This window comes from Zea mays, chromosome 10 (genome assembly GCF_902167145.1).
Source record: "Zea mays cultivar B73 chromosome 10, Zm-B73-REFERENCE-NAM-5.0, whole genome shotgun sequence".
Taxonomy (NCBI): domain Eukaryota; kingdom Viridiplantae; phylum Streptophyta; class Magnoliopsida; order Poales; family Poaceae; genus Zea; species Zea mays.
Window position 1 is genome coordinate 19,213,372 of NC_050105.1, and position 17,693 is coordinate 19,231,064.

The 17,693-nt window shown below is 44.8% G+C and overlaps 1 protein-coding gene across 1 annotated transcript; it reads left to right on the forward strand.

Annotated features, from left to right (window-relative positions):
• Positions 1–10,684: 10,684 nt before the first annotated feature.
• LOC100101546 (uncharacterized) lies at positions 10,685–16,623 on the forward strand. Its single transcript, NM_001112562.2, is given in 4 exon segments — positions 10,685–10,790; positions 12,281–12,357; positions 16,159–16,243; positions 16,316–16,623. Coding segments are annotated over 4 exon segments (549 nt in total). The 5' UTR covers positions 10,685–10,709; the 3' UTR covers positions 16,622–16,623.
• Positions 16,624–17,693: the final 1,070 nt, after the last annotated feature.

Sequence of the window (17,693 nt, forward strand, 5' to 3'; positions counted from 1 at the left end):
TGCTAACTGTCCCGATAATGATAGTGGCCAGGAACAAGGGAACAAGAGGGAGAAGAAAAAGAACTATAAGAAGGCAAAAGGCGAGGCACATCTTGGCAAGGAGTGGGACTCGGATTGTTCGTCGTCCGACTCCGACAACGAAGGACTCGCCGCCACTGCCTTCAACAAGTCATCCCTCTTCTCCAACGAGCATCACACTTGCCTCATGGCAAGGGAAAAGAAGGTAAGCGCTCGTAACACTAGTACTTATGCTTCTTCAAGTGAGGATGAGTCTAGTGATGATGATGAAATAGATTATTCATGTTTATTCAAGGGTCTAGATAGAACCAAGGTGGATAAAACAAATGAATTGATTGATGCTTTGAATGATAAGAATAGATTGCTAGAAAAGCAAGAGGATCTCTTATATGATGAACATGATAAGTTTGTAGAAGCTCAAAAATCCCTTGCTTTAGAAATAAAGAGGAATGAAATGCTTTCTTGTGAATTGTCTACATGCCATGACTCTATTTCTAGTTTAAAAGCATAAATGATGACTTGAATGCTAAGTTAGAAATAGCTAATAAATCAACATCTTGTGTAGAACATGTTGTTGTTTGCACTAGGTGTAAAGATTTTAATGTTGATGCTTGTAGTGAACACCTAGTTTCAATTTCTAAATTTAATGATGAAGTGGCTAGTCTTAATGCCCAACTTAAGACTAGCAAAAGCGAATTTGATAAGTTAAAATTTGCAAGGGATGCCTACACGATTGGTAGACACCTCTCAATTAAGGATGGACTTGGTTTCAAGAGAGAAGCCAAGAACTTAACAAGCCATAAGGCTCCCATCCACGCCAAGGAGAAAGGGAAGGCCCCTATGGCTAGTAGTGCTAAAAAGAACCATACTTTTATGTATCATGATAGGAGACATGCTAGAAATGCAAATAGAAGTTATGATGCTTTTGATTCACATGTTTATGATTCATATGCTATGTTTGCTTCTAGTTCTTCCTGTATGCATGGTAGAAATGTGCCTAGGAGAAATGGTGTTAATGTTCCTAGGAAAATTAATGAACCTTCTACCATATATCATGTTTTAAATGCTTCCTTTGCCATTTGTAGAAAGGATAGGAAGATAGTTGCTAGAAAATTAGGGGCAAAATGCAAGGGAGACAAAACTTGCATTTGGGTCCCTAAGACAATTGTGACTAACCTTGTAGGACCCAACAAGAGTTGGGTACCTAAGACCCAAGCCTAAATTTTCCTTGCAGGTTTATGCATCCGGGGGTTCAAGCTGGATTATCGACAGCGGATGCACAAACCATATGACGGGGGAGAAGAAGATGTTCACCTCCTACGTCAAAAACAAAGATTCCCAAGATTCAATAATATTCGGTGATGGGAATCAAGGCAAAGTAAAAGGGTTAGGTAAAATTGCTATTTCATCCGAGCACTCTATATCTAATGTATTTTTAGTTGAGTCTCTTGGATATAATTTGTTATCTGTTAGTCAATTATGCAATATGGGATATAATTGTCTATTCAAAATGTAGATGTGTCTGTCGTTAGAAGAAGTGATGGTTCACTAGCTTTTAAGGGTGTATTAGACGGCAAACTTTACTTAGTTGATTTTGCAAAAGAGGAGGCCGGTCTAGATGCATGCTTAATTGCTAAGACTAGCATGGGCTGGCTGTGGCATCGCCGCTTAGCACATGTGGGGATGAAGAACCTTCACAAGCTTCTAAAGGGAGAACACATGATAGGTTTAACTAATGTGCAATTCGAAAAAGATAGACCTTGTGCAGCTTGTCAAGCAGGCAAACAGGTGGGAAGCTCTCATCATACCAAAAATGTGATGACCACATCAAGACCTTTGGAGATGCTTCACATGGACCTCTTCGGACCCGTCGCCTATCTAAGTATAGGAGGAAGTAAGTATGGTCTTGTTATAGTTGATGACTTTTCCCGCTTCACTTGGGTATTCTTTTTGCAGGATAAATCTGAAACCTAAGGGACCCTCAAGCGCTTCCTAAGGAGAGCTCAAAACGAGTTTGAACTCAAGGTGAAAAAGATAAGGAGCGACAATGGGTCCGAGTTCAAGAACCTTCAAGTGGAGGAGTACCTTGAGGAGGAAGGGATCAAGCACGAGTTCTCCGCTCCCTACACACCACAGCAAAATGGTGTGGTAGAGAGGAAGAACATGACGCTTATAGACATGGCGAGGACGATGCTTGGAGAGTTCAAGACCCCCGAGCGCTTTTGGTCGGAAGCCGTGAACACGGCTTGCCACGCCATCAACAGGGTCTACCTTCATCGCCTCCTCAAGAAGACGTCGTATGAGCTACTAACCGAGAGCAAGTTGTTGATTTTGATGATGTAGATGAAGAAGAAGTTCCAACGACCGCAATACGCACCATGACGATTGGAGATGTGCGGCCACAGGAACAAGATGAGCAAGATCAACCTTCTTCCTGAACAATGGTGCTACCCCCAACTCAAGATGATGAACATGAGGGGCGTGATCAAGGGGGAGCACAAGATGATCATGTAATGGAGGAAGAAGCACAACCGGCACCTCCAACCCAAGTTCGAGCAATGATTCAAAGGGATCATCCCGTCGACCAAATTTTGGGTGATATTAGCAAGGGAGTAACTACTCGATCTCGATTAGTTAATTTTTGTGAGCATTACTCCTTTGTCTCTTCTATTGAGCCTTTCAGGGTAGAAGAGGCCTTGCTAGATCCGGACTGGGTGTTGGCCATGCAGGAGGAGCTCAACAACTTCAAAAGAAATGAAGTTTGGACACTGGTGCCTCGTCCCAAGCAAAATGTTGTGGGAACCAAGTGGGTGTTCCGCAACAAACAAGACGAGCACGGGGTGGTGACAAGGAACAAGGCACGACTTGTGGCAAAAGGTTATGCCCAAGTCGCAGGTTTGGACTTTGAGGAGACTTTTGCTCCTGTGGCTAGGCTAGAGTCCATTTGTATCTTGCTAGCATATGCCGCTCACCATTCCTTCAGGTTGTTCCAAATGGATGTGAAGAGCGCTTTCCTCAACGGGCCAATCAAGGAGGAGGTGTACGTGGAGCAACCCTCTGGCTTCGAGGATGAACGGTACCCCGACCACGTGTGTAAGCTCTCTAAGGCGCTCTATGGACTTAAGCAAGCCCCAAGAGCATGGTATGAATGCCTTAGAGACTTTTTAATTGCTAATGCTTTCAAGGTTGGGAAAGCCGATCCAACTCTTTTTACTAAGACTTGTGATGGTGATCTTTTTGTGTGCCAAATTTATGTCGATGACATAATATTTGGTTCTACTAACCAAAAGTCTTGTGAAGAGTTTAGCAGGGTGATGTCTCAGAAATTCGAGATGTCGATGATGGGCGAGTTAAGCTACTTCCTTGGGTTCCAAGTGAGGCAACTCAAGGATGGAACCTTCATCTCTCAAACCAAGTACACGCAAGACTTGATCAAGCGGTTTGGGATGAAGGACGCCAAGCCCGCAAAGACTCCGATGGGAACCGACGGACACACCGACCTCAACAAAGGAGGTAAGTCCGTTGATCAAAAAGCATACCGGTCTATGATAGGGTCTTTACTTTATTTATGTGCTAGTAGACCGGATATTATGCTTAGCGTATGCATGTGTGCTAGATTTCAATCCGATCCTAAGGAGTGTCACTTAGTGGCTGTGAAGCGAATTCTTAGATATTTAGTCGCTACGCCTTGTTTCGGGATCTGGTATCCAAAGGGGTCTACCTTTGACTTGATTGGATATTCAGACTCCGACTATGCTGGGTGTAAGGTCTATAGGAAGAGTACATCAGGGACGTGCCAATTCTTAGGAAGGTCCCTGGTGTCATGGAGTTCTAAGAAATAAACCTCTGTTGCCCTATCCACCGCTGAGGCCGAGTACGTTGCCGCAGGACAGTGTTGCGCGCAACTACTTTGGATGAGGCAAACCCTCAGGGACTTTGGCTACAATCTGAGCAAAGTCCCACTCCTATGTGATAATGAGAGTGCTATCCGCATGGCGGATAATCCTGTTGAACACATCCACACAAAGCACATAGACATCCGACATCACTTTTTGAGAGACCACCAGCAAAAGGGAGATATCGAAGTGTTTCATGTTAGCTCCGAGAACCAGCTAGCCGATATCTTTACCAAGCCTTTAGATGAGCAGACCTTTTGCAAGTTGCGTAGTGAGCTAAATGTCTTAGATTCGCGGAACTTGGATTGATTTATAGCATACTTGTGTTTATGCCTTTGATCATGTTCCTTATGCATTTTGTTGCTTATTTATGGTGCTCAAGTTGTACAAGCACTCCCCGGACCTCACAAGTCCGTTGCAAAGTGATGCACATATTTAGGGGGAGATGTGTTACAAATTGACCCTTTGAGACTAACAATGTGCTTGAGTTTGCTTGATTTAGTCTCGAAGGAGGATTGAAAGGGAAAAGGTAAACTTGGACCATGCAAGACTTCCACTGCACTCCGATGAACGAGTAACTTCTTCCAAGTTCATCTTAGTACTCTTATTGCCTTTTACTCTTAGTTGAAGATTTTTGGTGAGGCAATGGGGTTAAAGGGCCAAAATTGATCCCGTTTTGGTGCTTGATGCCAAAGGGGGAGAAAATAAGGCTAAAGCAATAAATGGATCAGCTACCACTTGAGAATTTTGAAAAAGTAGAGTTAGAGTTTTTGTTTGTCAAAATACTCTTGTTTACTTCTTATTATCAAAAGTTAGTCTCTTGTGGGGAGAATGGTTGATTATGGGAAATAGGGGGAGTTTTTGATACTGTGATCAATTTCTATTGGAACAACTCTCTTTATGTCTCTACAAGTGTGTTTGACTTAGAGTTAGGAAATAGAGGTCGATTTGCAAAAACAAACCAAGTGGTGGCAAAGAATGATCCATATATGCAAAATTTGATTCAAAACAAATTTGAGTTCTTATTTGAATTGATTTTGGACTTATTCTACTTGCTTTATGTTATGTTGGCATTAATCACCAAAAAGGGGGAGATTGAAAGGGAAATGTGCCCTTGGGCCATTTCTAAGTGTTTTGGTGATTTAGTGTCCAACACAAGTGCCTAAGTGTCAAATGGTGGACAAAGTACAAATCAAGTATAAAGGTATGTTTCTCAGACTTAGTACATTGTTTTAATGACTAATGTATTGTGTCTAAGTGCTGGAAACAGGAGAAATCGAATTGGAGAAGAGATGGCCTTGTTCAGCCAAAGCCAGCTCTGTCTAGGTGCACCGGACTGTCCGGTGGTGCACCGGACAGTGTCCGGTGTGCCAGGCTGGCTCAGGCGAACTTGCCGCTCTCGGGAATAAATTAACGGCGTACGGCTATAATTCACCGGACTGTCCGGTGTGCACCGGACTGTCCGGTGAGCCAACAGTCGGCCGGGCCAACGGTCGGCTGCGCGATTCGCGCGAGACACGTGGCCGAGCCAACGGTCGGGAGGGGGCACCGGACTGTCCGGTGTGCACCAGACAGTGTCCGGTGCGCCAACGGCCGGCTTCACCAAATAAGGAAGGAAATCCGCACCGGACAGTGTCCGGTGGTGCACCAGACTGTCCGGTGCGCCAGGCGACAGAAGGCAAGAATTGCCTTCCCGGATTGCTCTCAACGGCTCCTAGCTGCCTTGGGGCTATAAAAGGGACCCCTAGGCGCATGGAGGACAACACCAAGCATTCCTTGAGCACTCTTGATCACTCACACTCCATTCTTGCGCACTTGTTCGACATTCTAGTGATTTGAGCTCCGTTCTAGTGTGCTAGTCTTTTGAGCTTAAGTCTGGGTCTTGTGTGTGCGTATTTACTGTGATCTTTGTGTCTTGTGTGAGTTGCTAATCCCTCCCTTACTCCGTGCTTCTTTGTGAACATCTTTGTAAGGGTGAGAGACTCCAAGTTGTGGAGATTCCTCGCGAACGGGATATAGAAAAGAAAAGCAAACACCGTGGTATTCAAGTGGGTCTTTGGATCGCTTGAGAGGGGTTGATTGCAACCCTCGTCCGTTGGGACGCCACAACGTGGAAGTAGGCAAGTGTTGTACTTGGCCGAACCACGGGATAAACCACTGTGTCTACATGTGTTGATTCTCTTGTGGTTATTGTGTTTCGCTAAGACTCTTCTCTAGCCACTTGGCAATACTGTGCTAACGCTTAACCAAGTTTTTGTGGCATTAAGTTCAAGTTTTACAGGATCACCTATTCACCCCCCCTCTAGGTGCTCTCAGGAAGAGAAGTCCCTTGTTGACGACGATGTTGGCGGCGTCCTCGTCGGAGGAGGAGTCGGTGGAGCTCATGTCGGAGTCCCATTCCCGACACACGTGGGCATCGCTACCCTTCTTCTTGTAGTATCTTTTCTTCTCCTTCTTCTTCCCTCTCTTGTCGTCGCCCCTATCATTGTCACTAGACATAGGACATTTAGCATTGAAATGACCGGGCTTACCACATTTGTAGAACACCCTTTTGGAGCGGGGTTTGTAGTCCTTCCCACTCCTTTGCTTGAGGATTTGGCGAAAGCTTTTGATGATAAGTGCCATTTCCTTGTTATCGGGCTTGGAGGCGTCGATGGGAATCCTACTTGGCGTAGGTTCCTTCTTTTCTTCTTTTGTCGCCTTGAATGCGACGGGTTGCACCTCGGGTGTGGAGGTGTCGCCTTGCTCCAAGTTGACGATATGTTTGGAGCCTTTGATCATCAACTCAAAGATCACAAACATTCCTATTACTTCCTCGAGAGACATTAGCTTCTATCTAGGATCACCACGTATTAATTGAACTTGAGTAGGATTACGAAATACAAGTGATCTAAGAATAACCTTCACCATTTCATGGTCATCCCATTTGGTGCTCCCGAGGTTGCGCACTTGATTTACCAAGGTCTGAGCCGGTTGTACATGGCTTGTGGCTCCTCTCCTTGGTTGAGGATGAATCGACTGAGCTCCCCCTCGATCGTTTCCCGCTTGGTGATCTTGGTCACCTCATGTCCTTCGTGCGCCGTCTTGAGGACGTCCCAAATTTCTTTGGCCGTTTTTAACCCTTGCACCTTATTATACTCCTCTCGACACAAGGAGGCGAGGAGTATAGTTGTGGCTTGGGAGTTAAAGTGCCGAATTTAGTCGGCCTCATCCGAATCGTAGTCCTTGTCCCCTACCTTCGGTACCTGCGCTCCATACTCAACAATATCCCATATATTTTTGTGGAGTGAGGTTAGGTGATGCCTCATTTTATCACTCCACATACAATAATCCTCACCATCAAAAAATGGTGGTTTTCCTAGGGGAACGGAAAGTAACGGAGTGCGTTTAGAAATGCGAGGGTAGCGGAGGGGCATCTTACTATACTTCTTGCGCTCATGACGCTTAGAAGTGACGGACGTTGTTTCGGAGCCGGAGGTGGAGGGTGACGAAGAGTCGGTCTCGTAGTAGACCACTTTCTTCATCTTCTTCTTCTTGTCACCTCTCCGTTGTGACTTGATGGAGGAAGAGGATTCCTCCTTGTGCTTGTGGTCGGACTCCCTTGAATGAGTTCTTCCCAAGCTTGCGGACTTATCGCCGCCGGTCACAATCTCCCTCTTGGCGTGATCTCTCGACATCACTTCGAGTGGTTAGACTCTAATGAAGTATCGGGCTCTGATACCAATTGAAAGTCGCCTAGAGGGGGGTGGATAGGCGGAAACTGAAAATTTACAAACTTTAAGCACACTACAAGTCGGGGTTAGCGTTAGAATAAAAACTGAGTCTGAGAGAGAGGGGGAAAACAAAGTAATCCAAGAAAATAAAGCGGATGACATGGTGATTTGTTTTACCGAGGTTCAGTTCCAAAAAACCTAGTCCCCGTTGAGGTGGTCACAAAGACCGGGTCTCTTTCAACCCTTTCCCTCTCTCAAACGGTCACTTAGACCGAGTGGGCTTTCTCCTTAATCAAATGGGTCACTTAGACCCCGCAAGGACCACTACAAACTTAGTGTCTCTTACTTTGATTATAAGTCACTTAGAGAACAAGAATGAGGAATAAGAAATCCAACCAAGCAAAACAAGAGCACAAGAAAACACAAATGATCCTCTCACGAGTCTAAATGCGCTAGAGTGGTTTTTGAGATTTTGAGGGGATCGATCTCTTGAATTGTGTCTTTGGAGTGGTGTATATTGCTCTTGTATTGAATGTGAAGGAGTGAATGCTTGGATGGTTGGAGTGGAGGTGGTTGGGGGTATTTATAGCCCCAACCACCAATTCAACCGTTGGGGAAGGCTGCTGTCGATGGGCGCACCAGACAGTCCGGTGCGCCAGCCACATCACCCAACCGTTAGGGTTCTGACGGTTTCGACCGTTGGAGCTTTGACTTCTTGGGGCATCGGACAGTACGGTGCCGCACCGGACATGCACTGTTCACTGTCCGGTGCGCCTTCTGGCGGCTGCTCTGACTCTACGCGAACTGCCCACGCACTGTGTGTTGTCAGACGACCGTTGGAGTCGACCGTTGCGCTGGCTAGCTGTTGCTCCGCTGGAGCACCAGACAGTCCGGTGGCACACTGGACAGTCCAGTGAATTATAGCGGAGTGCGGCCTCATAAACCCGAAGGTGGAGAGTTGGAGTCGATCGCCCCTGGTGCACTGAACATTGTCTAGTGCCCCAGACCAGGGTTCTCTTAGGTTTATTTTGCTCCTTTCTTTTGAACCCTAACTTTGATCTTTTTATTGGTTTGTGTTGAACCTTTGGCACCTGTAGAATATATAATCTAGAGCAAACTAGTTAGTCCAATTATTTGTGTTGGGCATTCAACCACCAAAATCATTTATAGGAAAAGGTTAAACCCTATTTCCCTTTTAGGGGGCATCACACGAAGTAGGCCCTTTTCGACGCTTCTTCGGCGCTAGAGTTAGCCCCGATCGAGCCGTGGCTCAAATCGTCCTCGAGCAAGTCGAGGATGGACATCGGCTGGCGATCGATGACTGCCACCGTAGTCGAGGACGTGGCTTCCACCACCTTTGTCTCGGTGTGTCTATTGAGGCGCCGCCTTAGGGCGGCGATGTGCCTTTTCAGGCGTTGCTCCTTCGCCTTGCTCCTGGTGGAACATGTGGGTTGCGTGCCCATGGTGCTGCCACGTTGGGGATGACGAGGCTGAGTTCGCCGGTGGTGGTGGTGAAGAAGTCGAGGGTGCCGAAGGTGATGTGGCTTCCTGGAGCGAAGGTCTCGCCTCCAGCAAATGCTGATGACTGGGCCATCAAAGTGGAAGGCGTCACTTAGTACACTAGCTCCCCTACCTGGCGTTAACTGTCATTGTTTCGAAAACTAGGGGACAATGAGATTTGTGTTTGGTGGGGGATGCTAGCGCGGACTCACTCCGAATGGTGATTCGCTCGGATTTAATGAGAGATCAGAGACACGGGGGTTATATTGGTTCAGGCTGAAGCCCTAGTCCAGTGTAGTGTTGATCGTAGTATTGCTTTGAGCATGTAACAACTTGTGTGCTTGTGTGTCTGGAAAGGAGGGTGCCCTCTCCTTTTATATCTCAAGGGTAGGACCTTTCAGAGGAGGTCTGTTCTCTACAGGCATGAGGGCCATCCACCCCTTGGTTTGACGTAGTGCTCAGCGTATCATCTTGCTTGTTTGTCGTACGAGTCCCTGTAGCGAGTCCTCTGCTGACATCTTTCGTAGTGGTGCGTGGTGGTCCATTGCCCTACGGTGCGGCCATGCGTAGCGAGGCTTTCACCCGTCGTCACGGACCTGTGTCACCTACTGGCATGCGTAGGCATACACCGGTATGGGGTATTCGTTACATCTTTTCCGGCATGTGGGTCAATGTAGAGACTCTGATGATAAGATCCCTTCGACCGGGGTTGGCTGGCCCTACTCGCCAGTGGGGGTTTGTGTGGGACAGTACTTGGCGAGGTGCCGTCTGACGTCTGTCGGGGACCTTTCGATGCCGTACCCAAGCCCCGAGCGTAGTCTTGGTGCCGACCTATCTTTTCTTGCTGACGTGGGCTCGCATCATTGGGCTGGCCTTTCTCTTACGCTAGTCAGACTGGCGCGGGATCCGGTTGCTCGCGCCTCATGGCGGGGTTGCTCGTCGTGGACTTGGTCGTTCGTTCCGCCTCTCAAGGTTGTTCGGCAGGGATTTGGTCGCCCGCTCCGTCTCGCAAGGTTGCTCGGTAGGGACTTGGTTGTCCGTTACGCCTCGCGAGGCTGCTCGGCAGGGACTTAGTCGTCCGCTACGCCTCGCTCGACAGGGGCTTCATCGTCCGTTTCGCCTCGCAAGGTTGATCGGTAGGGACTTAGTCGTCCGCTCCGCCTCACAAGGTTGCTCGTAAGTGATTTGAGCTGTTTTCAAGAGTCTTATTGGGCTTTCTTTGGACACTCTGTTCCTAAGTGTCCAAAATTATTGATAGTTATATATATATATCTAGTTAAAATTAAAACATCTAGTTTTTTTAATAAAATGTGAAGGACACTATTTAGGATAGAGAAAGTAAAGATCTGGCTCGTTGAAAAATATGGAGGGAACTTTTTTTCTTTCGTTTTGGACTGATGGAGTATTTTCGTTTCACAAGGTACCATATGTCATTTTTTTTCGGTTACATGTTCCGACACTTGAGCCAACATGTCACGCAGTCACTTTGACCTTCCCTGCGCTGCGCCGACCCCCAAACTCTCGAACCCCCCAAAACCCAAGCCCCTGCGACCCCGAGATACCAAAGCCAGCAGAAGAAGGGATGCAGCAGCCGATGCACATGCAGCCACAGGCGCCGGCGATAACCCCAGCTGCCGGAATCAGCACGGAGCAGATCCAAAAGGTTCCTCTTTGCTCCCTCACTTCCCCCTCGCAGTTGTGATAGGGTTCGCATCCCTGCTTCGTGTGGGGTTTTCTTGGGCGCCATTTCGGTCAAAGATTGGATCATCTTGCCAGTCCAATCTAATGCATTCATCCGTATGAGCTGGGATCGATTACTGATGTATCGGATTAGTGGATTAGTATGTTTCTTTCTAGATTTCTTGGTAGATTTGACAAGCGTCACCTGAAGCTGGTGTAGGAGTTCTGTTGATCTATTGGATATTTGGTATGATGTTATGATCCTGCTCTCAGACATGGATTATTTTTTTAAACTATCAGACATGAATCCTGATGCTTCGTTGATAATATATTTGTCTTCTTATGGTGGCGGTGCACCAAATATTTTACCACACGAAGGATATGACCATTTATGTATAGGAGCACAACATTTCAATGTATCATTTATTTTGGGTAATGGGACTTGAGTCCTTTCTTGTAGCATGGCCTTATGTCACATTGCTTCGAACAAAAGGAAACTGATGTTTTCCATATGTGCTTTGTGGTGTTGACCTCACGCTGACACTCTTCACTTCGTAACCTGCAATCCTTCTCTGTGTGTACATTCCCTTCTCTTGATGGCATAATTTTTTTGTTGTTGTGATGGAAGATGCCGTGGCTCATATGGAGAATCAGCGGCATATTTATGGATTACAAACACACACTCGGGACATGAGTTTATGATTGACATACCTTCCAAGTTATAGCTGGAACTAGCAGTAGTAATTTTTTTTACCCAGTTATGGGAATGCCTCAATATGTTTTCATTGGAGATGTAATGTTATCTTTCTTATTTTTAATCTTCAACTTGTTGCTCAGTTAAAAAGAAAAAGTGACAGCTTTGCTAATTTGTTCTTTGGTCTCTCATATATTGATTTCGTGCTTATTGTCTGTTTTTTTTTCTGAATTTTGTACTTAAGTTTTCTAGTAACTAATATTAATTTTGTTAGTTGTAGACTGCCAATGCATATAATGCTTATAAATAGGCGCTGAAGAATGTTTATCTTTGTTTTACTTACATAATTCCAAACTATTGTAGCCAAGTTGGTTCTTTCTAGAAAAACATAGAGTGAAATACGGGCCTTATCTGTTTCAACATAGCAATGACCCCATGTTTATGTAGCCCACTGGACCGAAACATTCGCAGTTCAAGAATACAGTTCTAGACAGACTCTAACTGATCTTTGATACTTTACATCTAACACCAGACCAGCTATGCTTGTATTGTTCTTTATATGCTCATTCAATTGATTTATAAATATCTTGTGATAATCTAGATTTTCCATGTATTCTCACAGGACTACCTTGTCTTCTATATTGCAATTTTATGACTTACTATCAATGTTTATTAATTTATATGGCACATTTGGCTTTCTATTCCAGGTTAATCAGTTTTATGTTTGATCTGTTGCACATTTGTAACTTTTCTGATTGATCCTGTTTTTTTCCCTGCAGTATCTGGATGAGAATAAGCAGCTTATTTTGGCTATTTTGGAAAATCAGAACCTAGGAAAATTGGCAGAATGTGCTCAGTATGTATCTGGTTAAACCTTTCTCTTTTGTTTTTCTATTTGATATGACCATTAAAGAGCTAAATTTTGAGGCTTCTTGTTTTAGACATGTCTTCGTTTTGTTGTTAGCTTCCCTTGATCTTTAGTTAGTTCCAAACATCTCTTGTTACTAACTTGTCATCTAAGAATGAGGTAGCAATAGCATGTGTAATGACTTTGTTGTGTCATGTAAATATGTAACAGAATAAGCTACTAGAAACTCAAAACTGTAGCGACATTTTTGATATTTTGGTCTGTAAGTTTCTTATCTACAATGGTTTTGCTTGATACTTACTGGTTACTGTTTTGCCTAGCAAAAAACTTGCTTTGCAGGACAACCTTATTCCACCCAAATTTTCTTGCGAATGTGGGCATACAATAAATCTGTTTTGCTGCACAGACAAGTTTAGTCTCTCACATTGTTCCATCTGAGAAAAGCTCCTCTGCCTAATTGATGATCTGCTGAATGAATATTCCCTGCCAAACTGACTCCTTTCCAGATCAAGCTACGTGAGCCATGAGTCAGACCCCTTATTTGGAATAAAGTTGCCCTCTTTTCACCCTATTCGCCTAAGACAGGTGGCACATATTGAATTATGGCTATCAACCCCTATTGGTCAATGACGTCCCATCTGGCTATAATGTCTGCCTTGGTGTAAACAATGTTGTAGATGTAGCCACGCGATGGTGTCATGGATGTCTCTATTTCTGTGTTTTGCATGGCCTCTATCTCTACCTACCTGCCGAAACCCCCCCCCCCCCCCCCCCCCCCATTACCTATGTTGAGGGATTGAGGGCGAAAAGGGGAGATATTGAAGGATAGAGTGAGGCAGCGGCTGCATCCTATCTTGTGCATATGGGATTAGGGCAAGGAAGGGATGAATGCAATGTGGGTTTGTGTCTTCAGTGGGATGGATGCTACATGAGTTGAGTATTGGCAGTGATTCAATTGAATTTGCTATGTCGCCTAGGTGTCCAAAAATCGCCTTGGTACTTTGGTAGTAATAAGGTGAAAATCACCATGGCTCACCTTACGCTTTGAGAGCACTGAAAGTGCATACACTTGAATTCTATTTTTATAATTATACAATATTTAACTACATATCCCAATGTTTCCAAATCATGCTATAGAGTATAGTAGCTGGGAGATTTCTTAATTGCGTTGGCTGCTATTGTGGGTTCGAGGCAGCCTCTCTGCATTTGTGGGGGAAGGCTTGCCTTGATTTATTCCTTCCCCAAACCCCACCCATGTGGGAGCCTTCAGCACTGGGTCTGCCCTGCTGCTCTCCCAAAGTGGTGAGGTTTTGTCCACCGGTGGCAGGTGGTCTTTGTCAATCCAGCTACCTCCCAAATCTCTGCAACGACAGCCAACATCATCTCTTCCTTGCTTCTCCCATAGCCCATACAAACAGCCCAATCAACCCCTGTAAAGCCATCGTTGTGGCGGAGCGGTGACCCGGGCTGAAATGGGCACAACCCCTGATATGGGATGATGTCCTAGGCTTATAATTCGGGAATGTGGAATGTGTCCACGTCCCTTGTTCCGGAAACGTCTAGAACGCGGGAATAATCTTGTCCCCATAGTGTTAATTTTTTTTAAGTACCGTACCACGTACCATGTCCCCGTTCCTCGACCCCATCTATCCAAGAGCTTGGTCACTAAGGTCCTAGGTCTTAGAACACACCATCAACCCCAATCCATGGGACTAGTTGTAACTACCCATCAACTAGTTGCTAGTTTTGTGCTCGTTGACCTAAGATCGAACTGAGCATATGACCTAGTGTAGATTGCATATCACAATCAACAAGCAAAGAAGAACAGATCTGAACTTGCACAATGAATCAGCATTCAATAGGAATACTCACTGCTAAAAGAGGAGGAAGACCAAATCATCTTCATCGTTCTTCCACTTAGGAGTCTCGGACCGGCCGACAGAACCCAAAGAGAGGGATGCGGCGGAGACGAAAACAGGAGGGAGGCTCGATGCTTGCCAGAGGGACGCGCTCTTGAGAGCAAGCCAGCAGCGCACACACACGACAGTATGACACAGACATGGTCCTCTCTAGCTTGTGGCCGTTTCAAGTGGCGGCTGGGGTTCAGGTGGCGGCTAGGTCACAATTGGAGGAGCATGAGTGACAGTAGTATATATAGGTGATGATGGTATGTGCTGGACTTTGAATGCTACTGGGCTTTAGCCCAAGTTGCCATTTCTACCAACTAGTCATTCAACTAGAAAGGCCGACTAGTCGTGAGTCGTGACTATAGTTAATCATTTGCTAACTGATTGATTTACTAGGCAATATAATCTAATAGATGCACCTAATCCTTCTTCAGGACCAATTTATTGATTTACCTTTGGTTAAACATGATTAATCGAGTGATTTGAAAACACTAATATCTGCAAATAAATAAGAGATGTGAACTTAATATACTAAGTTTTAGCATCACCATGTATGTACTATAACATAGCTCCTTTCATTGATAAAACAAAGAGTTACCTAGTGTTTATCTTGGTATGCTTTATTCAAAAGATTGGTTGTACCTATACCTGAGTCTACATATATGCAAACAAACACATAAATATGTTTTGAAAGAAACTACCATAAATGCAAAGAAACACAAAATAAATAAAGGAACTTGTATGCTGGCAAAAGGAAGGCTAATGTTGGAGTACTATATATGGTTGTAACGAATTATATTTTGCATTTTGACTAATATTCTTTTTCACAAACACAATATGATGCAAACCTGACAATGATGTCTTTAGCCTTTTCTTGGTATTGTTTTTCTGACAGAAATCTAGTGAATGCTTCATCTAAATATCAGACTGCAATGTCTTCAGTGTATTCTGTAGTCATTCATAGTATTCCTATGTGATACAGTTTGGCACTCAGCTTGCAGTCCATATCACATCTAGATGGGTTACCACACAACTATGTTATTGCTGTACTAGTGCCATCTTAATGGCACTTCAGTGCGCAAATTGACAAGGAATGCACTGGAACTCTAAAATTGTTGTTCAACTGGCTTCTTACCAGCAGTGCACTTTTATACTTAGATTCTTTATGACCGTGGGCTGGTGTTATCCTTAACAATATGGTGTAAACTTTGTCGTCTTTGTGCTTGTCAATGCTCCTTTTTCTTGCTTGGTGGTTACTAGAGTTGTGGTTTAGACTTACTGAGAATCTTCTCAATGATGTATGGTTCAAAAAACTTACTAAAGAAAGACCATGTTTCTGTCAAGCTGGTATGCCCAGCAGATCTGTTTGTACAAAAAAGCCAGGCCAAGCCTTTGGCCTGAAGCACTAAAAATATCTCACATATTTTCTTAGCATACACAAAGCTGCTGTTAAGAACCAATATATCTGCAGCTAATATTCCCTATTTGGGATTATCGGGTTTCAATCATTGATGTCCACTTGTCGTCAATTAACATGAAAATATTCAACTCATAAAATCACCCTTCACAATGAAGTCACACGAGGAGATTACAACAAATGGAAAATCTGCCAGCTTTATTCAGCAAGTTTTCCTTGGTATACATGCTTTAATAAGCATCCATTCAGCATATGCAATCATGCCAGTGAAATAGCAATGCATTCAGTGTGGTATAAGCTGTAACTAAGATAAAAAGTGCCATGGTTTTTTAAGTTGTCACATAGGCGTTGCAGCGAAACCTGGTCGCCAGAGGCAAGGCTAACTATGTAACTTAATCGAGAAGTTTTTCCTGACGGAAAGCTCTTTATTGTTAACAGCATATTTTTCTTCCATGAAACTTTCAGGTATCAATCACAACTTCAGAAGAACCTCTTGTATCTCGCTGCAATCGCAGATGCTCAACCGCAGACTGCTGTAAGCCGCCCTCAGGTTTGTCATTTCTAGACCCAGCTGTGCACATATCGTTTCTACTCTGGACCCTCATGTTATTTATGTAAACAGATGGCGCCGCCTGGTGGATCTCCTGGAGTAGGGCAGTACATGTCACAGGTGCCTATGTTCCCACCGAGGACACCTCTTACACCCCAGCAGATGCAGGAGCAGCAGCTTCAGCAGCAGCAGGCTCAGTTGCTAAACTTCAGTGGCCAAATGGTTGCTAGACCAGGCATGGTCAACGGCATGGCTCAGTCCATGCAAGCTCAGCTACCACCGGGTGTGAACAAACAGGATGCTGGCGGGGTCGCCTCTGAGCCCTCGGGCACTGAGAGCCACAGGAGCACTGGTGGTGACGATGGTGGAAGCGACTAGGCCAAGAAGTCCTGATAATTTTACGAGCTAGCCTTTTAGGTCGCGAAATATGCATGTATACTACCGACGACGAAGAGAGGATCATTCCTGTGCCCTTTAATGGTGAGTGGCCGTGATCTTCGCATGGATGATGATCATTCCACCTTTGTTGTCAGTCCTGTAGAACAGACGTGGGTTGTTGTGACTTTTATTTGTGTGTTTTTTTCCCCACACTGTACTGTTGTAGGCTCGAAGCCATATGTTAGCTTATGGTTTCAGGAGCTGGATTCAGTTACGAGCGAGTTGTGACAGCAAAACTTTTATGAATTACGTTAGAAGTTTCATATATGCCACAAATTGGAAACTGTACGAGTTCCAATAGCACTGTGAATGTCATATGGAGTCCTTAGAGTATCTCCAAGAAACTAGCTAAATGACTCGCCAAGCTAAATTTTGGCTATTCAACAGCAAAATAACTTTTCAACAGATTAGCTATTTGACTCGCCAAGCTATCTGACTCTTTAAATTAGCTCTCTCACTAGCTAAATTTGGCTAGTCATCTGACTAGCAAAACTAAATAAATAGTCTGTTGGAGTGAAATACTACATATAGATTGTAACCATTATGAAAAATTAAACAGAGAGTTAAATAGAGAGCCAAAAATAAAGTGTCTCTTGGAGATGCTCGCCTCCACGAACTTAGCTACCATGCTTTTCTTCTGAAAGTCCCGTTCGGTTAGGCTGCTTTGGTCCATTCTGGGCCTGGTTCCAGGTGGAAAAATTGACCCGAATTGAAATTGGGTTGGTTCTCTAAATTCTGTTCATTTGGAACTGAATTAAAAAAATGAGAAGAACAAGGTTTAGAGTTTTTATGAACACCATGGCCCGGTAGGAATCTATGTGTGCTGCCCTTCAGATCCAATCTCGGTGAAACGGGGGCAACGCTGGCGACGGATGAGCCAAGGAGACGCCGCCGCAAGTGACGGCGTGGCGGTGCAAAGTGATAGCGTGGCGGCACAGCGTAGCAACGACAGCCTCTCTCCCCGCTGCCTTCTCACCGATAACCACCACCCTCTCTTCCCCAAACGTGTTTG